Source organism: Sarcophilus harrisii, chromosome X (genome assembly GCF_902635505.1).
Source record: "Sarcophilus harrisii chromosome X, mSarHar1.11, whole genome shotgun sequence".
Lineage (NCBI taxonomy): Eukaryota > Metazoa > Chordata > Mammalia > Dasyuromorphia > Dasyuridae > Sarcophilus > Sarcophilus harrisii.
Genome location: NC_045432.1, coordinates 12973356 through 12995485, shown reverse-complemented (window position 1 = coordinate 12995485; position 22130 = coordinate 12973356). Strand labels below are relative to the sequence as shown.

Here is a 22130-nt window from a genome sequence, read left to right as displayed (position 1 = left end):
TGGGCTGGGCCGAGTTTGGCTGGGCTGGGCAGGGCTGGGCTGGGCTGGGCAGGACTGGGCTAGGCTGGGCTGGGCTGGGCTGGGCTGGGCTGGGCTGGGCCGGGCTGGGCTGGGCTGGGCCGGCAGGGCTGGGCTCCGGAGCTGGCTGGGCCGGGACTGGCTGGGGCTGGGCAGAACTGGCAGGCTGAGTTTGGCTGGGCTAGGCTGGGCTGGGCTGGCTGGGCTGGGCTGGGCTGGGCTGGGCAGAACTGGGCTGGGTTGGCTGGGCCGGGCCGGGCCTGGGCCGGTGGCTGGGCTGCTGGGCTGGGCCTGGCAGGACAGCTAGGCCTGGGAGTTTGGCTGGGCTGGGCTGGCTGGGCCAGAACTGGGCTAAGGCTGGAGCTGGGCTGGCTGGGCCTGGCCGGGGCCGGAGCTGGGTTGGCTGGGCAGGGCTGGGCTGGGCCGGGGGACTGGGCCAGAGCTGGGCTGGGCTGGCTGGGAGCTGGCAGGTGAGGCTGGGCTGGCTGGCAGAACTGGGCCACGTTGGCTGGGCTAGGCTGGCTGGGCCGAGTTTGGCTGGGCTGGGCTGGGCTGGGCTGGGCAGGACTGGGCTGGGCTGGGCTGGGCTGGGCTGGGCTGGGCTGGGCAGGACTGGGCTGGGCTGGGCTGGGCTGGGCTGGGCTGGGTTTACTCAGGCTAGTTTGGGCTGGGCTGGGTGGCTGGAGAACTGGGAAGCGAGTTGGCTGGAAAGGCTGGGCTGGGCCGACTTTTGGCTGGCTGGGCTGGCTGGGCTGGCAGACGCTAGGCTGAGTTTGCTTGGGCTGGGCTGGGCAGGGACTGGGCCAGAGCTGGGCTGGGCTGGCGGGCTGGGCTGGACTGGGCAGGACTGGGCTGGGCTGGGCTGAGCTGGGCTGAGTGGGCTGGGCTGGGCTGGGCTGGACTGGGCTAGGCTGAGTTTGGCTGGGCTGGGCTGGGCTGGGCCGGGTGGGCTGGGCTGGGCGGGGCGGGGCTGGGCTGGGCGGCTGGCCGCTGGCTTGGCTGGGGGCAGGGCGGGCTGGGCTGGGCTGGACTGGGCTAGGCCAGGGCTGGGCTGGGCTGGGCTGGGCAGGAACTGGGCAGGCTGATTTGGCTGGCTGGCGGGCAGGCTGGGCAAGCAGGGAGGCTGGGCTGGCTGGGCAGGACTGGGCTAGGCTGGGCTGGGCTGGGCTGGGCTGGGCTGGGCTAGGACTGGGCCAGGACTTGGCTGGCTGGGTGGCCAAGGAGCCTGGCTGCGGGCTGGCAGGACTGGGGCTGGGCTAGGCTGGGCTGGGCTGGGCAGAACGGAGGCTTAATTGGCGGGCCAGGCTCCTGGGCTATTGGCTGGGCTGGCAGCTAACTGGGCTGGGTTTGGTCTTGCTAAGGCTGGCTGGCCAAGTTGGCTGCCAGCTGGGCAGGAGCATGAGGAGTGAGAGTGGGAGGCCCCTTACCCCTAGGCTTGCTGGGCTGACCCCAGGACTTTTGGAAAGCCAAGCAGGCCCCTCTTCCCCCGGGAGGGGAAGTGGGTTTTTTTTGGGCTAGGGGCTGGGGGCTGGGCCATGCCTGGTCCCTGCTTGGGCTGGGAAACTCGGGGCGTGGGCTGGGCCCCTATTGACTTTTTTCTTTTCAAACTTTTTTTTCCCTTTTCCCTCCCTGCCCCGACTTTCTTGGGCGGTTGGGTCTGGGCCTTTGGGGAATGGCACTTTTTGTCTCTCATTTGCTCCCTCCCTTCCTGGGCTGGGCACTTGCTTCCTAATTTCCCTCCTCTGGAAAAAGGATGTTAAAACGGGTTGGTTTTTGGGCCCGGACTAAGGAGGGCTCTGTTTTGAAACTTTGGGCAAAAGTTTTGGGTTGCTGGGGAAAAACTGCCCCGGACCATTTTTTTAACCTTTAAACTTTCTACCTGAGTTTCCTAAATGGCCCCCGAGATTTCCTTTTGGGTTCTGGCTCTCAGGAATTTTTAGTGAGTTGGCCCTTGGGGGGGGTTTTCAGAATGGGCCCTCTGGCTCCCTACCTGGGCTGGGCGGGCCTGGGCTTTCTGGAAAGGCTTCCCCTTCCTGAAAAACTTTGGCGCTTTTTGGCCCCGGGGGCCCTGGGTTGGGCCAGATGGGCAGGCCCGGGCGGGCCCTCTGCTGGGCCCTGCTCCGAAGTTTTTGGTGGGCGGGCGGGCCCGGGTAGGATTCCGGGCTGAAAGTCGGGTCTGGGGGGAGGTTGGGAAAGCTGGGCTTTCTTGGGCTGGGCCCAGGTGGGCCGGGGCCATGCTGGGCTGGGCCTGGCTGGTTTAAAGATAGCGAAATTTGGTGGGTAAAGGGCTGAGGCCCGGCCCAAATTTCTCCTTTAGCTGGGTGCTTGGACAGCCCTTCCCTAGCCTCCTTGAAAGGCGGGCTTGCAGGAATTTTTGGGCTTAGCTTAAACCCAAACGGCCTGGGGACTGGCTAGGGAGTTTCCTGGGCCCACCTTCCCGGGCCGAGTTTTTCCCTTGCCCTTTCCCTTTGAGCCCCTCAAAATGGGCTGCCCCCTCCCGGTTGGGGGGGAAATTTTTATTTCCTTTGGTTAGAAATCAAAAAAATAAAAAGCCCTTCCTTTTTAGAGTTTGCCCATTTTGAGGTATAAACTGGCAATGCTACAGAAACGGGAGATTTATTATTGTGATGATTGATCTCCGCTAGCACCAAGGCGGGGAGAGTTTTTTCAGAATCAGGCCTCATGGCTCCCGTCTCCCATTCCTCCACGGCAGATCTGATGACCGAGATGACAGACCTCAGCAGCGATCTGGAAGGCAGCGGCATCCCCTTCCTGGATTACAAAACCTTCACCGAACGCGTCTTCTTTCCCGGTCACCACGGGTCGCCGCTTCGATCCGAGATAGATGTGCCAGATGCCCGCCAGGCCACGGTAAAACAGGGCCTCAATCAGCTCGCCAACCTGCTCAACAGTAAGCTCTTCCTCATCAAGGTGAGGCCCAGCGGGGAGCCAGACGCCGTAGCAGGGCAACATGTGACTGCGGCTAAGAAAGTGCCGGGTGCATAAGAGGGAAGGAGGGTGTGAGAGGAGACTGCCCAGTGCATGTATCTATGAGGGCTGGCTTGTTCACACGGGCTAGGCCGGGCCGCCATGTCTGGGCTGGGCCTGGCTGGTTGTCACAAGGGAGAGATCCAGCTGGGATTTAATTTGGGAATGTAGTGAAGTGGAAAGAATGCTGCTTGGAGTTATGAACCCGGGCTCCAAATCTTCCTCAAACTTTACTCGCTGGGTAAGCTTGGGCACAGTCCCTTCCCTCAGTTTCCTCCTCTGTAAAGTGCAGGGCTTAGACTAGCTGATTTTATAGGGTTCCTTCAAGCTTAAACAAACCAAACAGAAGTCACTAGGTGGCGCCACGTGGCCTGGAGAAGGAGATTTAACCTCGGACCCATCCTCTCTGGGGTATCCTGACAAGTTACTTAACCTCTCTGCCTCGCCTCTTGCCTCAGTTTCCCTAACTATAAAATGGGGATCATAATAGCACCCACCTCCCAGAGTTGTGGAAAGGATCAAAGGAGATAATATTGGTAAAGCCCTTAGCACAGTGCCTGGCACATAGCAGGAACTTAACAAATGCTTGTTTCCTTCCTTCCTTTTAAGTCTCACATTAGCTGGGGGGGGGGAGTGGGGGGGGTGTCAGTGTTCTAGTCAGTATTGTTTATCCGTGAGTTAAATAAAAGAAGAGACAGCGCCCACACGAGTTTCTGGTGGCCTAAAGCGTGGAAGGCGAGCGGGCGCAGGAGATGGCGGCAGGGATCCACTAAGCCACGACTAGAGAGCGGCCCAGAGAGCGACGGAGGGGGAGGCCGGCTCTGCTTTGCCACCCCAACGCGCACACACGCGCGCACACACACACACACACACACACAATATACAGACACACAGAGTCACAGTCACACGCAGAGACATACAAAGAGACACACACAGACACAATAAAGAAACAGACCACACAGAGACACATACATAGACACAAACACACATAGACACACATATATTCAGAGACACAGAAACACAGAGACACACACACACATAAACACACATATAGAGACACATACAAACATACAGAGATGCACATACAGAGACAGAGATGCACAGAGATACATAGAGACACATATATACAGAGACAGATACACACCTTCACAGACATAGTCACACACAGACACAATAAGGAAACAGACACACAGAGATAGGCAAACAGACACATACACAGATATAGCAACACATACAAACACATAGAGACACACAGAGACACATATATTCAGAGATACACACAGACACACACAGAGAGACACACATATAGAGACCCGTACAGACAGAGACAGAACCACACACTGGGACACAAAAAGACACAAATATATACAGAGACATAGACACACACACAGAGGAGAGAGACACACAAAGAGACACACGGACACACACAGATAAAACCAGAACAGTCACTGCCTTCAAGGGGCTTGTGTTTTACAAAAATGGTATATTTATAGGCTAGATATAGAAAAATAAAGCTAGTGGCTAGGGATGGGAGTGGTGGGGTACTGACTACTGAGGAAAGTTAGCAAAGGGCTCCTGAAAGAGGCGGCACTCGAGTTGAGACTTGAAGAGAGCTCGGGGTCCCAGAGAGGGAGCAATAAAAAGGGAAAACGTGTCAAACAGGCAAAGTCTGGTCAAAGACAGAAAGGCGAGTCGTGAAAGATCATGCAGAAGGGGAATAGCTGGTAAGCCACCTTGGCAGAAGCATAGAATAAGGAAAAAATACTATGAAATCAGGGTAGAAAGGTAAATTAGAGACAAACCGGGAAACCGAGCCCCTCCGAACAGAAAGTGCCAGATTTGTTGTTGTCTCATTCTTTGTGACCCCACTTTTGGGGTTTTCTTGGCAGAAACACTGGGGTGTTTTCCCAATTCATTTTTCGGCTTATTTTACAGATGAGAAAACTGAGGTAAACTGAGTGAAGTGACTTGCCCAGGATCCCACAGCTAAGACACTTGTCTGAGGCTGGATTTGAATTCAGGAAGAGGAGTCTTTCTGATTCCAAGCCCTGTGATCTATTCACTGCAGCACCACGTAGCTGCAAAATGTCAAGTAGAGATTTGTATTTTGTCTCAGGGGCAAGAGGCAGCCGGTGGAACATCTTGAGCGGGAGAGTGACGCGCAGTAGCGCTTTAGAAGTCATTTGGCAGGTGTATGGAGAATATATCGGGGAGGGGAGAGCCCCCCTAGAAGGCTATTTTGAAATGATCCAAGTGAAAGAAGATGATAGTCTGAAATCACACTGTTATCACACAAGGGGTGCAGGGGATATGATTGAATACGGGGAGGGAAGAGGAGGGAAAATGAAGAATCCAGAAGATACAAATGCCAGGAGTCCAGTGCCTGGGAGGATGGTGGGCCAAATCAAATCAGAGTCTGTTTTTAAAAGAGCAATATAAAGATCTATATTTGGCAGGAAAAAGCAACTGTGTGGGGATGAATGGAGCAGGAAGCAGAACTAGATAGAGGTATGTGGGGGAGACCTGTGGGACAGGACATGGGACGGGGCTTGCTAAGGCTACCCCCCACCCTTTTATCCTGCATGGTTGGCAAATAGTTGTTTGCCTGTAGATCGTGAACTCGGTGCTCGGCATGTAGTAGGCCCTTAATCAATGCCAGTGATTAATAAGCAGGAAAAGTGTCCAGAGCAAGGTAACTAGAGTGTTAAGACCTTTGGGCTCATGCCATGGGAGAATGGGCTATGGGAATGTTGATCCTGGGGAAGAGAAGCCTGGGGGCTGAGGAAAGGGAGAAGGGTCTTTAAGTAAGTGAAGGGCTGTTTCTGGAAGATCAGGGAAGGCTCAGCCTTGTCCTGGCTGGTCCCAAAGAGCAGAAGGGTTGGGAGATACCCTCTTAGGCTTCAGGTCATGTGAGAAATAATCCCTGCAGTTCCCAGTTTCTGGAGGTCTTCAAGCAGCCCTTTGTTGAGTTTGTTATTGTGGGGATTCTTAGTCACAAATGAGTTAGATTAGAAGGCTGCTGAGCCCAGCCAGCCTCCCGGACTCTGAGGTCCTGAGAAGCATCCACACTGTTTTTTGAGCTAATGGATATGATGAGGAACAAAAGAGAAGTGTTTATGACCTCGAGCGTGAGTTGAAAAGTGGGAGCTGGCTCTGTGCCCAGATGGTCACCCCAACCTAGATTTGTGGGTCCCTTCTTTAGCCTGATACATCCTTTGCTCCCTACCTTAAAAGTATCAGGTGGAGTGGAGGAGACCCCCAGCCAAGCTGCCCCTCCACATGTACACACACCTCAATGATGAGGTTTGGCTCAGGGCAGGGAATTGTGGGAACCCCCTTCTGATCAGCCCAGGTCCTTCGTAAATGAATTTACAAACCCAAAAATTTAAACTGGCAAAAGAAGTTTATCATTAGAACTGAGAAGTCATCTTTTGCAGGGTGACTTTCTTAGTAGCAAGGTCCCGACAGAAAAGTAAAGATATAGCAGAGAAATCCTGACAGAGAGGTAAATAAGGTCCTGTTAGGGAAATAGGTAAGAGAGATAAAGAGGGAGTAATGCTGAAAAGAGAATGTCTTTTCAGCGGGCAGAGGGTCACAGCTATGCCAAAGGGAGAGAGAGGTTCCTTGGCATGACTCCTACTTTTGGCCCTCTGCAAGGAACTGAGCTGAAGGAAGCTTGTTATATGGGTAGCTCTTGGTTAGGGCTGGGAGCCCTTTGAGTTGGAATCAGAATAGAGAATCTTCAGATTGAATGAGTGTCCCTGGACTAATCTCCAACTCAACAGAAGTCGCTATCTAGATCTCCAACTCAGCTAGGTAGATAACAGAATGAAACCACTTTGATTCCCTGAGGCAGGTCTCTCAGGGGAGAACTTCTCCAAGGGAGTTTCCCAAGCTTTCCCCCCAAAGTCTGAGAGAGAGAGAGAGAGAGACAGAGACAGAGAAAGAGAGAAATAGAGAGAGACAGAAATAGACACACAGAGAGAAATAGAGACAGAGAGAGAGAGAAATAGAGAAAGAGAGAGACAGAGAGAAAGAGATACAGAGACAGAGAGAAAGAGACAGAGAGAAATAGAGAAACAGATAGACAGAGAGATAAATAGAGACAGAGAGAGACATAGAGAGAGAAATAGAGACAGAGAGAGAGAAATAGAGAGACAGAAAGAGAGAGAAATAGAGAGAGAGAGAGAGAGTTTCGGGGCTCTCTTCATCACCAATACTTACATATACCCCATAGTAATTTTTATTTTATTAGGGTGCATTTGGGGTTAAGTGACTTGCCTAGGTGACCCTAGCCAGTAAGTGTCTGAAGCTGTATTTGAATTCATGTCCTCCTGATTCTTGGGCTTGTCATCTACCCACTTCATCACTGGGCTAAACCACAGTTCTTTTTTTTTAATGATATATTTTAAAATAATGTCACTGTCATTTCTGGATATGGCTCCCATCTCGCTCCCCTCTCCCAGAACCGATTCTTATCTTTCCTAATGACAACAAAAAACCACTAAGGAAACAGCCTGGCTACAAAATGCAAAACCTTGGGGTTGCCAGAGATAGATAAGGCATGAAAAGCAGACTGGAGCCTTGTTCTCAGTCCTCAGCATCGGACCCCAGAGTAGGGAGGCACTTCCTTATGGGGTCACCGGGTTGGTAATCAGTGTTCTGATAACTCGTGATTCTTTGTTCAGGGACCTTTTCATCTACTTTGTTATCATTCTGCGGTGCACTGTGTCTTTTTCCCTGATTCTTCTTACTTGTCTCCGGATACTTCCTCCCCCAGTCTCTTATCACCCTGGAATTAGCACAGCCTTGAATAGCCCTGAAAGCCAGAGAAGAGGGTGTATGGAACAGGGTAGGCCCTTAAATGGCTCATGATCGTTAGACCCAAATCTATGTCCTTGAAGCTTCCACCAGTTGTTTCTGGTTTTGGCCACTGGGGCCTCCAGAACAAGCCCTGAATTATCATGGTAGGGGCCTTTCAGATGCCTGACACGTGGCTTGTCCCTGCTTCCCAGCTGGCTGCTTTCTGACTCCTCTGCCTGCCTTTTCCCTGTGCCCCAGGAAGCTCATTCTTAGGGACAGCCTCATCCCTCTGCAAGACCTGCAGTCCTGGGCCTCCACTTCCTTACCACCCTCTGATTCCAATTGGAGACTGGGCTCATGGACTCGAAACCTCCTTTTGGTACCTTCTGTGCCCATTCCCCAGTTTTCAGCTTCCTTTTATTAAGAAAGAAAGAAAGATTAACAAATAAATGTAATCCCACTAGGTCATAAGCTCCCTGGGGACGAGAACAAGCATTTTTTGTATTTGTATCTCCAGTGCTTAGCAGTTTTCCAGTACTTAATAAATGTCGAATCACTGACTCTTCAGACAACTTCATTTTTCCCACTTCATTCATTTGAGGCAAGTTAAAGCAAATGTTCCTTTAAACAGTGCATAGTATAATACAAACCATATCTTTTTCTTTTAATTTATTTATTTAATAGCCTTTTATTTACAGGTTATATGCATGGGTAACTTTACAGCATTGACAATTGCCAAACCTCTTGTTCCAATTTTTCCCCTCCTTCCCCCCACCCCCTCTCCCAGATGGCAAGTTGACCAGTGGATGTTAAATATATTAAAATATAAATTAGATACACAATAAGTATACATGACCAAACTGCTATTTTGCTGTACAAAAAGAATCAGACTCTGAATTATTGTACAATTAGCTTGTGAAGGAAATAAAAAATGCATGTGTGCATAAATATAGGGATTGGGAATTTAATGTAATGGTTTTTAGTCATCTCCCAGAGTTCTTTCTCTGGGAGTAGCTACAAACCATATCTTTGAGCGCCTACTGTGTACAGGGCGTGGGGAGACACAAAGTCCAGGCGAGGGTCAGCAACCGCCGCCCAAGCTTCTCGTCTCTTTTGGGGCGGGGGGAGGGGGGGGAGAGAATGAGGATTGGACCTTAAATGTCATTGTCATAGAGAAAATTGCCACATGGCGAGGCTTCCCCTTCCAACTCGGGCCAGTGACTTCTCCGCAGCCGGGGCAGAGAGAGGTTAAGCTCCATCACACAGTCACTGTGGGTCCGAGTGAGGACTTGAATCCGGGTCTTCTTGCCCCCCCAGGCTGGCTCTCTCCCCCACACTATGTTGTTTGTGCCCTATCTCTCACAACATAGATGGAATCAATTAATCTGACTGGGGCAAGAGAGAGCACCCCTTCAGAGCCCCCTGTTGCTAACCACAAGGGGCTTGGGGCAGACTTCCTGGAGGAAGCAGTATTGGAGTTGGAGATGGGGAGGGGGTTTGATGAGTGATGAAGGAGAGGACTCACTTCAGACCTAGGGAAAGAGCCTGAGAAGAGGCCTGAAGCATGAGGGGACACACTGAAAGGGGAGGGTGGGAGGGAAGATCGGGCACAGTTGGCAGAATTGCCTAGTTTGGCTGCCACACAGAGTATCATTGTTTGTTGTTGCCCTCGAAGAGGACCCGTGATGTCAGGGAGGTGCTTCCAAGACACACGAGTGAGTTGGACTGAAGTAAGGGAGAGCTGTGCAAAGTCACCTGCCTCACTTTCCCCTCCAGAGCCATCTGGGGCCAGTAGCCAGATAGAGATCAGGACGCTTGGAGCTGGCCCGGGATGCACTGGGAGACCTGGGCCTTTTTAAGCGAAGGTCTTCCCCAGGTCTCAGTTTGACTGAGGGGACCCCCATTCAGTGATTAAAGGAGGTGGAAGTGGGGCAGAAATCTGTAGAGAAGACTTGCACATGTTTGACCTACTTTGGATTACTTACTATCTAGGAGAGGGGGGAGGAAAGGGAGGGAGAAAACTTGGGAACACAAGGTTTTGCAAAGGTGAATGTTGCAAATATCTTTGTCTGAATTTCGAAATTAAAAAGCTATTATTTAAAAAAAAAAAGAAACGAGACAGAGTGAACTCAAAGTGAAATGTACTGTGTACGAAGTCAGAGCAATGTTCTAGGACGGCCAGCTGGGAATGACTTTGCAATTCTCAGCAATACAATAATCCACAGCTACTCTGAAGGACTTAGGATGAAAAATCCTGTCCATGACCAGAAAAAGGACAGATTGTGTTTGAATACAGATTAAAACATCTCTGTCTCTCTGTCTCTGTCTCTCTCTCTCTGTCTCTCTCTGTCTCTCTCTGTCTCTCTCTTTGTCTCTCTCTCTCTCTCTCTCTCTCTCTCTCTCTCTCTCTCTCTTTTTCTTGAGGTTTTTTAAGGGTGGGAGACATATGTTTGCTTTCACAACATGACTTTTATGGAAATGTTTTGCATAACTTCATATTTGCTTTCTTAAGCCGGGGATACAGGAGAGGATCTAGAACTCAAAGTTTTTAAAACAAATGGAAAAAATGTGTTTTAAATGTAACTGGGGAAAAATAATATTTTTTAAAAGATATGAGACAGAAAAAATCAGTCACAAGAATCCGTCTGAGAGGGGAAGACCCTCGGGGTTTCTGCCCAAATCAGAAGCGATTTCTATTCAGAGGAATATAGATCTCAAGCATAAAGGACAGGTTGGGAAGACAAGAGCACAGTGCTCCGGCTGGGGTGCTCAGAGTCAGGGATTCCCGAGTTCAAATTCATCTCAGACACTTAACTGGTTGCTTCTTTCTTTCCTATTCCTTTTGACTATGGCCCCAGGAGGCAAAAGGCAGCAAGGGCTGGCATCTCCCTCCTTTTGGAGGCTGGTTCTCTTAATGCAGCTGCAGATCAGGGAAGATTTTTAAAAATTAAAAGTTCTATGAAAAGCCCAGCATTAAACCACAATGCATTTCACTATAACTATTTAGTAATCTTTGACATTTAAACTAATGAATTATGTATAAAGTACTCAGAGGGCCTCACTTTTCAAAGAGAATTGGTTCCAGGAAAAGTCCACTTGAAGTAAACCCATTTCAAGGATCAATGTGTGTTTTTTTTTTTCTTTCTTTCTTTTTGCTGAGGCAATTAGAGTTAAGGGACTTAACCAGGGTCACACAGCTAGAAAGTGTTCAGCGTCTGAGAGCAAATTTGAACTCGGGTTCTCCTGACTTCAGGGCTGGTGCTCTATCCACTGCTCCACCTCGCTGGCCCAAGGATCAATGTTTCATAGTAAATAGTGATTTTGTTTGTTTTGGGAGGCAATCAAGGTTAAGTGACTTGCCCAGAGTCACACAGGTAGTAAACTGGATTTGAACTCGGGAATAGTGGGGGATTTTAAAGTATGATTAAGATTTTGTCTTGAAAAACAAAATTATAAATTATGAAACACGATTGCTTTAGTTCAGATTTAACAAAATTAAAGTTATATTGTCAAAGGGAGCTGATTCTTAAAACAAAGACTAAATCAAGCAGTGGGGTGTGTGTGTGTGTGTGTGTGTGATTTTTCTGTCTTGTATAATAGTGAATGCTGGTCATGAAAATAGAGGGGTATGAAGAGCTCCCTCATTTTCCCAAGTATCTTTCTTATCAAATCATTCCCTTTTTAAAAACTTATTTTCTTTTTTTTATCTTTTTCATGTTTTTTTTTTCCTTTTTTATCATAGCTTTTTATTTACAAGATATATGCACGGGTAATTTTTCATTATCAATGGCAAAACCTTTTGTTCCAATTTTCCCCTCCTTCCCTCCACCCCCTCCCCCAGATGGCACATTGACCAATACGTGTAAAAACTTATTTTCAATAGTATTTTATTTTCCAAATACATGTAAAGATAATTTCAAAGATTCATTTTTGTAAGACTTGGTATTCAAATTTTTCTTTCTTCTTCCCTCACCTCCCTCCTCTCTAAGACAGCAAGCAATCTGATATAAGTTAAATATGTGCAATTATTTTAATTATATTTCAGTATTTGTCTTCTTGTACCAAAAAATCAGACCAAAAGGGAAAAAAAAAACACAAGAAAGAAACAAATAAACAAACAAACAAAAAAAGATAAAAATGCTATGTTTTGACCCACATTCAGTATCCATAGCTCTCTCTCTGGATGTGGATGGCACTTTCCATTCCAAATCTCTTGGAATTGTCTTGGATTGCTGCATTGCTGAGAAGAGCTGTGTCTATCATAGTCAATCATCACATTATCTTGCTGTTGCCGTGTACCGTGATCTCCTGGTTCTGCTCACTTCCCTTAGTATCAGTTCCTGTAAACCTCTTCAGGCTTTTTGGAAATCATCCTGCTGATCAATTCTTATAGAACAATAATATTCCATTACAGTCATATACTTATTCAGCCATTCCCCAGCTGAGGGGCACTTACTCACGTTCCAGTTCCTTGCCATTACAAAAAGGGCTGCTACAAACAATTTTGCTTTCCCCTTTTTTTATGATCTCTTTGGGGAAAAGACAAGTAGAGACACTGTTGGATCAGAGAGTATGTAGTTTATTAGCCCTTTGGATATAATTCCAAATTGTTCTCCAGAATGGTTCATGTGAGTTCTAGAGTCATGCCAGGTTTTTCTTCATAATGTCATTGCATCTCTGTTAATTCTGCTCAGTTCACTCTACGTCACTTTGTAAGTCTTTCCATTTTCCTCTGCTGCTGTCTATTTTGTCATAATCTGTACATCCATTCCCCAAAAGATGGGCATCTTCCAGTTTGGGGCTACTATGAAAAGAGAGGCTATTTACATTTTTGTACATGTGGTCCTTTTCTGCTTTCCTCTATCTCTTTGGGGCATAGATTCTAATAGTGGGATAGCTGGGTAAAAAAAACTGAAAAATGGGTAATTCTGGGGGCGCAGTTGCAGATTGCTTTCCAGAACTGTTCTTTTTTTCCTGTGGTCTTTGCTAATCTGATATGGACAAATGGAGCCTCAGAGGTTTTTTTAATTTGCAAGTCTCTAATTATTAGTGATTTGAAGCATTTTTTCATATATCTGATAGCTTGGATTTTTTTCTTCTTTTGAAAATTGCCTGTTTAAATATATATATTATTCAAAAGAAACACACATTTCATTTTAATTGAAAAAAAAGAAAGAAAACTACCTGTTTATATCCTTTGCCATTTATTTATTGGATGTTGCTTTAAATCAATTCTTTCTATATCTTGACTATAAGACCTTTATCCTAGAAACCCGCTGCAAAGATTCTCCCTCCCCCCACTCAGTTACAGTTTGTTTTCTAATTGTAACCACCGTAGATCTGTACAAACTTTTACAATTTTTATCATCAAAATTGCCCTTTTTTATCTTCTGTGACGTCCCCATCATTTGCTTGATCGTGCACTCTTCCCCTACCTGTAGGACTGAAAGGTTTCTTGTCCTATTTTGCTTATGACGTCAAAAGTCGTGTGTCCATTTGTAGTTTATCTTGGTATATGGTATGAATGTTGGTCTATGCCTAATTTCTGACAAGCTGCTTTCCAGTTTTCCCAGGAAATTTTGTCTGACAGTGAGTCCTTCTTCTCCTGTCCCCTGTCCCTTACCCCACCCCACAAACTAGGGTCTTTGAGTTTATCCAAGAGTGTGCTGAAGCCTACTCTGGTTATTAAATTTTCAGTGTATTTACCTCTCAAAAATAAGCAGTTAAGCTAAAAATCAAGGCTTGATTTAGTGTTCTGTTGATTGTCTAGAATCAAGGAAGTGTCCGTAATACAGATTAAACTTTAAGGTATGGGTGCATGCAGTTTCCCCCCTAGGGAGCAAGTTGTTAAAACTACCAACAGCTACTGTGTACAGCGTTCTCCTGATTGTGCCCACTTCTCTCAGCATCAGTTCATGTAAGTCTTTACAGGTTTTTCTGAAACCTACCTGCTCATCATTCCATTTCCCCAAGTGATGGGCGTCCCCTTGATCTCCATGTCTTTGTCACATTGAGTTGATACAAATATTGTTGTACGTGGGGTCCTTTTCCCCCTTTTATAATTTCTTTGGGACACAGACCTAGTAGTGGTATGGCTGCACAAATTGTTGCCTTTGGGGCACAGTCCCAAATTGTTCTCTAGAATGGTTGCATCAGTTCACATCTCCATCAATAGTGCTTTAGTGTCCCAATTTTTTCACCTCTTTTCCAACATTCATCATTATCTTTTCTTGTCCCCGTAGCCAATCTGAGAGGTGGGAAGCGGTACCTCCGAGTTGCTTTAATTTGCACTGCTCTAATCAATAGAGATTTAGAGCATTTTTTCATATGTCTAGAGATAACTTAGGTTTCATCATCTGAAAATGACCTATTTTGACTCTTTTTGGGGCTACTTAACAGGAGAATGGCTCTTGTTTTCAAAAATTTGACTGGGTTCTCTCTATATTTGAAGAAAGGGCCTCTCTCTTTTTAAACCAATACCAAACCATTTTTGATGATTCTTGATTTGTGCTGCTTTGTAGTGAAGTTTGAGATCGGAGACTGAGACTGAGAATGCCCACTTCTTCATGACTCCATTTGGGGTTTTTTTCTTTCATTTGGGGTTTTCTTGATAGGGATCCTAGAGATCCTGGATTTGAACTCAGTAAAATGTGTCTTCTTGACTCCAGGTCTGGAGTCTGTCCCCCACTTAGCTGCCCCAGATAGACCATCTACCTTCTTACTTTTCTCCCCATTACTTCTTTTCATATTCTTGCTCATTTGTTCCTCCATCCGAATTTTATTATTGTTTTTTTCTAGCCATACAAGATAATCCTCTGGTAGTTTTGCTACTGGACAGAGAAATTAACTTCGGTAGCATTTTCATTTTATTATGTTGGTGTGACCTACCCATGAGTAATGAACATTTCTCCAATTAGTTATCTTTCTGGGGGGAAAAAGTGTTTTAACGGTGGAGTTCCTGGGGTTTTCTCAACAGGTAGGCTTCCAAATATTGCATTCCTTCCAGACAGAGTAATTTTTTAAGGCATAGGCCTGGTCATGCCCCTCATTCTCCTACTCAAAAGCGTTTAATGAGTTTCCCCTGACTTTGCCCAGGCTGTTGCTCCAACCCTGACATTGACCTCTTCCTCTTGGGATCTCCTGATTCTGGTGAGGCTCATCTCAAGGGTTTCCTCATCCGGCCAGTGCCTCTTCAGCTTCTCTCACCTTGAATTTTCTCCAGATTTATTATGCATTTACAGCCCGGCTCCATCTTGCCCCCCTCCCAGGAACGCCAGCTCCCTCTGAGTGGGGCCCGCCGCTCTTTTTCCCTAACTGCCAGTTTCAGGCCAGGCCCAAGGTAGCTGCTTCACCAAAGTCTGTGGATTATTTGCCCCAGATCTCTTGGTTCCCCGGGCAGTTCTCCAACTAAGTGGTGGAGCTGGCAGAGCTAAGCTGGCAGAGGTGGGGAATTCCTCCTCTTCGGCCCCTTATTACTTAGTGAAGAGACAAGGCAAGCAGCCAGATCTTCTGAAGCCAGGGAGCATCGCAGGTAGCCGAACTTCAGCTTCTCAGACTAAATCATCGTGCCCTCGGCCCTCGGTCCTCGGTGGCTGTTTTTGCTCTTTTGACTTCTCTGGGGTTCACAATCTACGGAAACTTGGCTGGAGAGAGGGCTGCAGAGAAGGGGAAAAGTCAGGGATCCCCCTCTGGATCGGTGACTCGGGACCGGTGATGATACTTGTTTGGACAACAGACCGAAAGATACTGAACTCTCATTTCCCTTCCCAAGTTTATCCACACTCTAGAGGAACAGCCCACGTTCTCCCAGAGAGATCGGTGCTACGTGGCCTCACTGCTGTCTCTGGCTCTCCACGGCAAGTTAGAATATCTGACCGACATCATGAAGACCCTTCTCAGTGACCTCACAGCTCAGTATGTCCACAAGAACCCCAAACTGATGCTTCGCAGGTAAGGAAGGCATAGAGAGCCAGAAGCCCAAGCTGCCCACTCCAGCCCAGCTCCGAGCCCACACTTATTGCCCTTAGGAAGCCTGCTGAAATGACCTGATGGGGGGGAGGGGGGAGAAACCTCGCTGGCCTTAGGAGCCAAAATTCCCTTTCTGATTTTGCTGTTCAGTCATGTGACTTAACTGTTTCACTTGCTTCTGAAGCTCGATTTCCTCATCTCTAACACAGGAGTGATAAACTTTGCACCGCTAACTTGGCAAAGTTGTGTAGAAAGTGCTTGTTAAGGACATGTCATTGATGTGGAAATATGTCTAACATGATAGTACATTTATCACATTGTTTGCCATCCTGAGGAAAGAAGAGAGGACGAAGAAAAGTTTGGAATCAATCTTACAAGCGTGAATGTTGAAAACTATCTTTACGTGTAATTGGAAAAAATAAAATACCACTTACAAGAAAGAGAAAAAGGGGGAAAGGTTAGGTCACCTTCTCCCACCTTCTTTCTGATTCCGTCCTCAGAATCACTACTCCAAGGGGCTTACTGAATTAATTCCACATATTTCATGCTCTGGAGGCAAGTCTAGGATGGAGTCAAAGGGTGGACAAGGACTTAAAACCCTTCCTTTTCTTTATCTGTCACCTATTGGTTGACGATCCTTCCCACCCTCTGCCACCCCAGGGAGCTTTGCCTTGTAACAGAGAAAGAGTTGAGCAAAATCTATACTTTGACCAAGTCCGACAGTGTATGTGACATTCCACGTGGCAGTTGCCCACTTCTTGAATGCCAGGATCCTCTTTGATGGTCTGTGTCACTTTATAGGACTGAGACCATGGTGGAAAAGCTCCTAACCAACTGGATGTCCATATGTCTCTACTCCTTCCTGAAGGTGATGTAACCCCACCCTCGTAAAGGTCTGAGGACTTCAGAGTGGGGACCGCCCTGATTCCTAGTCTCCTGACCCAGAGCACCACAAATCCTATTCTCCTGCCCATCAACGCTACCCTCACTTCTGAAGTTTTATCTCCCGATGAATGCCTCCCATGTCTCTGATCTCATTGGCCAATGCCTCCCTGTTCCTTCAGTTCTTTCTACTGATGGATATTTCTCTCTTCTCCGGATCCTAGGAGGTGGCAGGGGAGCCCTTGTACATGCTATTCCGGGCCATTAAGTACCAGGTCGACAAGGGCCCCGTGGACGCGGTGACAGGCAAAGCAAAGAGAACCCTGAACGACAGCCGGCTTCTGCGGGAGGACGTGGAATTCTGGCCACTGACGCTGACTGTGCTGGTAGGGCCTGCGACTGGGACCGGTGAGCCACAACGTGTGCCTGCCCGCGTGCTCAACACCGACACCATCACTCAGGTCAAGGAGAAGGTGCTGGACCAGATCTACAAGGGCACACCCTTCTCCCAGAGGCCCTCAGTGCATGCCCTTGACCTCGGTGAGATAACTCGATTCCCAAAGCACCCTATCTGGAGAAGGCTCTAGGATTCTTCCTATAGCCCTGAGATACAACACCACCTGCCAAGTCATGGAATATCCCAAGGGGAGCGGTGTCCATTTAAGCCCTGTAACATAGGTTTGAGGGGGAGAAACCCTGGGGCCTGGGGAAAGAGGGATAATTCATTTGGGGCAGAGAGGAGGGCTGAAGGCATGGTGGGAACAGGGGAATGGGCTGGTGTACAGGAACGGACCCCATGTCCCGAGCTCCATGGAACATAAAGAACGGTAAATGAGACTAGAAAGGTCGAACCAGGATGGAGCGGGGGAGGGACCTTGAATGCCAGGTTTAAGACTTTGGATGTTATCTGACGAGCCATGGGGAAAGTCTGAAGCTTTATGAGCGAGGGAGCGATAAGATCAGAATCCTAATTCCCTATCTGGCTGCAGAAACCAGGGTGACCTCTAAGATCAAGGGACCTAAGGCCCAAAAACTGTTCTAAGATTTGGAGATTTTCTTTTTGCTGAAGTGGTGGGACCCCTGCAATCTCAGCCCTATCACAAGCCCATACCCCCCACCCCACCCCTTATTTCCCTAGAGTGGCGTTCAGGAGTGGCCGGGCACCTGACCCTATCAGATGAGGATTTGACCTCTGTGACCCAGAATCAGTGGAAAAGACTCAACACCTTACAGCATTACAAGGTACCGGGATTAGCAACGTCAGGGAAGAAGGGGGAGGGGGGAGGGACACTAGAGCCTTTCCTTGGTCCCTGACCCTGGAGGAGGCCCCGCTCCTGTCAACTTTGTCGTGCTCCCCTCTCCCTCCCTGTAGGTCCCAGACGGGGCAACTGTGGGGCTCATCCCCCGAATGCACAACGGGAGTAGCATCTCCAAGAGCCCTAATCAGAGCTTTCTCTCTGGAGAGAGTAAGTGGCATATAGTGTTTGGACCCAGGTGGAAGCACTGCAGTGGACTGGGTTGTGCCAACTAGGGGCTGTTGGGAGAAACCGGGGCAAAGGCGGGGGTCCGGAATTCTCATCTAAAAGGAGTATCTCTTCGCTACATGAATCATACTAAATGGGGGCCCAGCTTCTCCCCACCCAGTTCTCCCCAGCTAAATCAAAGGGAAGTCAAGGGCTGGGAAGAATGCACTATGTGGGTGCAGATTCTCTTTCTCATGAAAGAATTATGGATCAGTTACCAAATTAGCCATAGGCATGACTGGGCTGAACCAAAGGGGAAATTTAAAGTAGGAAGGAGGGGGGAAGAATCGCCCCAAGTCTGTGGGGACCCATCCTCTCCAGGAAATCACAGGGCTCACGCTGGATTGAGGATCCCGAGCTCCACCCTGCCTCCCTTCTCCTTCTACACTTGTCCCCCATCCCCCCCACACCCATTGCCCTCCAGTCACCAGAGCCAGTCTTCCCTGGGGAAGGGGCAGGTAGTCTCTCCACATGATCTGTGCCCTCTCAGGCTTACCCATGTTGGAGGATGGTGACGAGAGTGGCATCCGGCTGTGGCACCTGGTCAAATCTACAGAGGAACCCGAGGTAGCCAAGCAGAGGAGGAGCAGCCTTCGAGACCGGGAACGGGCTAAAGCCATCCCCGAAATCTACCTCACACGCCTACTCTCGATGAAGGTGGGCGGGGCAGCATCCTGGCTGCCGAGGCCACAGCCGGGGTGCCGGGGAAGGGGTCTGCCGAACTGCTCGGTGGGAATATCTATGGCCAAATCAGACAAGCTGCTGGGGAAGATTAACTCGGAAGGCAAAGTAGCAGGGTGACCATTCCGGCCTTGCAGAGAGAAGGGAGCCAACCCAGCCATACCAGAAAGCCAGGACTGGAAGGGGCCTCGGTGCCATCTTCTAAACCCTCTCTTTACATATGAAGAAGCCAGGTCCAGACAGGGCAGAGGAGTAAGTTAAGATCACCCGGCTTTGTGATGCCTGGGCTCAGGATCTTTCCGCTACAATTCATCAATGAAGTAAAGTGAGTTCCAGTAGTCACCGTTCCAAAGACCTATTGAGAAATACTGGACAAAGAAAGAGAATTTCTTTTACATGACTGCATATTTGTCACCAGGGTTTGAGAATGATGGGATTTATTTTTCATTTTTTCTTTTATAATTTGGGAGGGAGAAGGGGAGAGAAAAGAGACTTGCGAAAAGAAATTTAAATTAAAGTAAAACAAAGAGAATCTTGCCTATCTCCTACATAGGGCACACTGCAAAAGTTTGTAGATGATACCTTCCAAGCCATCCTCAGTGTGGACCGGCCTGTGCCCATTGCGGTCAAGTATTTATTTGACTTTTTGGATGAGTTGGCAGACAAACATGGCATTGAGGACCAGGAGACCCTGCACATCTGGAAAACCAACAGGTAGCCCTCTCCCAACTCACCAGAAAAGCACTTCAACCACTTAGTTCAAGCTACAGGTGGGCAAAGTAAGGCCCGCAGCAGTAAAGTGCCTTGCCAAGAACATGCAGAAAGTGATGGCACCAGAGCCAGAAGCCAGGTGTCCTGACTCCCAAGTCTACCTTACCTGCTTCTTGGGGGAAGGGGACACCTAGATTATGGGGAAGGAGATAATGGATCGTAATCTATTATTAGAAACAAATAGATTGTAGAAAGATGATGAGGCTGCCCCCCCTAACTACATGAACCATATACCATCAAGGCTCCAAAAGGGGAAGGGGATCACCTTTTCCTCCCTGTTAGGAAGGACAGATGGTTCACACATTTCCATGATGATTCATGTAATTCACAGGAGCAGATGACTTTATCCAGTCCTGGTCATGGAGGGTTTTGGTGAATTCCTTTTTATTATCAATTTAATATTACCACCCCAGGAATCCCTGGAATAAAGCCTGATATGAACATATAATCAGAACCCTTTACCATAAAAATAGCATCTGACCCACCCCCTTCTGACCCTTGTCCATTTCTACCTGCATAGAGACGGCTAAATGCAGAGGTCTGGCCAAATTCTATGCTATTCTTGCAGTTCAGCTCTTTTTTTTCACTCTGCTGTCTTCTGCCTTTCCATATTTCCTTATAATTCTCATATTTGCCATTTTTAGCATTGCCATAATATTAGACTTTCTCAAAATACCATCATTTAGCTACTCCTCCTTCATATCTCAGTCATTCATTCCAGCAACAAGAATTATTCGACATTTTCTGTGTGTCTGGTACCGTGTAGAGTTACGGAACCACAGAAATGAAACCCAAACGCTTGTCCTCGGTGAAAAATAATGGAGCTCTGATTTTTTCCTCGGTTTGTCTTTGTTTTCTTTATCTTTATGCCAAATTGTGGAATTTCTGCATCCAATGTGATCATTGCTTTCATGAAACTCTTGTTTAAAAAATTGCCAGGTAGCTCTTCCAAAAGACTGGATCAGGGTTCATATTCAACAACCATGTCGCAGGTTCTAGGAAAGGGGGTTTGAGGGAAGTAATAAGACACTCCTCCTTCTCTGGTCTTTATTGTCAGCCTGCTGCTGCGCTTCTGGGTGAACACCCTGAAGAACCCCCAGTTCATCTTTGATGTCCGGGTCTCGGACAACGTGGATGCTATTCTCACCGTCATTGCCCAGACATTCATCGACTCTTGCACCATCTCTGAGCACAAAGTGGGCCGGGTGAGAAGGGATGGGGGAAATTACATCTGCAGAATCGAGGTTTTGATATTTCACTGGAGTGGGGGGGTGTCAGAAAGCTAGGAAGAACATCCAGGAGAGCCCTGACCCAGAACAACACATTGGCCGAGGGGTACTTGGGAGGATGAAGGGTGAGGTGTTGAGAACTGTGCATAGTGGCGGGCGTGGCGCACTTTCTCCTGCAATGTTTCACTTTGAGTCCTTTCTCCTTTTTTCTGCGGATGGCAGGATTCCCCTGTGAATAAACTCCTTTATGCCCGGGAGATCCCTCGCTACAAGCAGATGGTGGAGAAGTGCGTGCTCGGCTGACTGGGCAGGGGCTGCCGGGAGGGCAGGGGAGGGCGACTGAGGAGAGGGAACCATTGGGTTGGCTCTGTCAGAGGTGGAAGTTTGGGATGAGGGGAAGGCCCACCCGGGACTCCCGCTGGTCCTCGAGCTGCTTGACTGTTCCTTCATGTCTCTTGCTGCCTAGGTATTACTCAGATATTCGGCAGAATACGACTGCCAGTTACCAGGAGATGAACTCGGCCTTGACAGAGTTGTCGGGGGTAAGTAGCACGGTTAGTTAGTTCGGCTGGGGCTGCCCTAGGCCTTGGCAGCGATCGATGACCAGGGCAGACGGAAGAAACAAGAGACCCGAGCTTTGACCCAGACCCATAATTTGTTCCGGCCCGACTGGGGAGACTGGCCTCTCCTCGAAGGATGTTTTCAAACCAGCAGGAAAAGGTGTGAACAGATTTGAGTGAGAGCTTTCAATTCTTGGGAAGGAAAGTGGATTGAATGGAATGGGGAAGACTGGTTGGAAGAGGGCCCACTTAAAGGAATCCCAGAAAGATAGGCAGGTGAGGGCAATGGTTGAAGATAATGTGTTCCAGATCATAGGATCATAGTTTTTTTTTTTTTTTTTGGTAAATTTTATTTCAGACAATAAGCATCTATTTCCTCTCTCCCACCAACACCATGGGGGGCGGGGAGGGGGGGAGGGAGAAAAACAAAACAAAAAACCTTTGTAATAAATCTCACAGTCATCAGAATTCCCCCAGTGACCATTTGCAAAAACGTATGCCTTCTTCTGCACCCCGACTCAGCACCTGTCAGGAGGTGGGCGATTGTTTTCTCAGGAGTCCTCTGGAATCACAGTTGCTAACTGCATTGATCAGAGTTCTCAAGACTACACTATTTTTGTCTTATTGGTTGTTCTCCTGGTTCTACTCGATTCCCTCTGCATCAGCTCATGCAAGTCTTCCCAGGTTTCTCTGATAACAACCTACTC

At 48.2% G+C, this 22130-nt stretch overlaps 1 protein-coding gene across 3 annotated transcripts in view; it reads left to right on the top strand.

Moving 5' to 3' along the window:
* PLXNB3 (plexin B3) overlaps window positions 1-22130 on the top strand; it is a 54988-nt gene that overhangs the window by 30724 nt on the left and 2134 nt on the right. For all 3 annotated transcript variants that reach the window (XM_031944952.1, XM_031944950.1, XM_031944951.1), the window contains 11 exons: window positions 2732-2949; window positions 15581-15759; window positions 16579-16645; window positions 16884-17199; window positions 17798-17901; window positions 18032-18125; window positions 18673-18839; window positions 19417-19577; window positions 20692-20839; window positions 21086-21150; window positions 21330-21405. In XM_031944952.1, coding sequence (XP_031800812.1) covers window positions 2732-2949; window positions 15581-15759; window positions 16579-16645; window positions 16884-17199; window positions 17798-17901; window positions 18032-18125; window positions 18673-18839; window positions 19417-19577; window positions 20692-20839; window positions 21086-21150; window positions 21330-21405 — 1595 coding nt within the window. The remainder of the gene's footprint in view (window positions 1-2731; window positions 2950-15580; window positions 15760-16578; window positions 16646-16883; window positions 17200-17797; window positions 17902-18031; window positions 18126-18672; window positions 18840-19416; window positions 19578-20691; window positions 20840-21085; window positions 21151-21329; window positions 21406-22130) is intronic.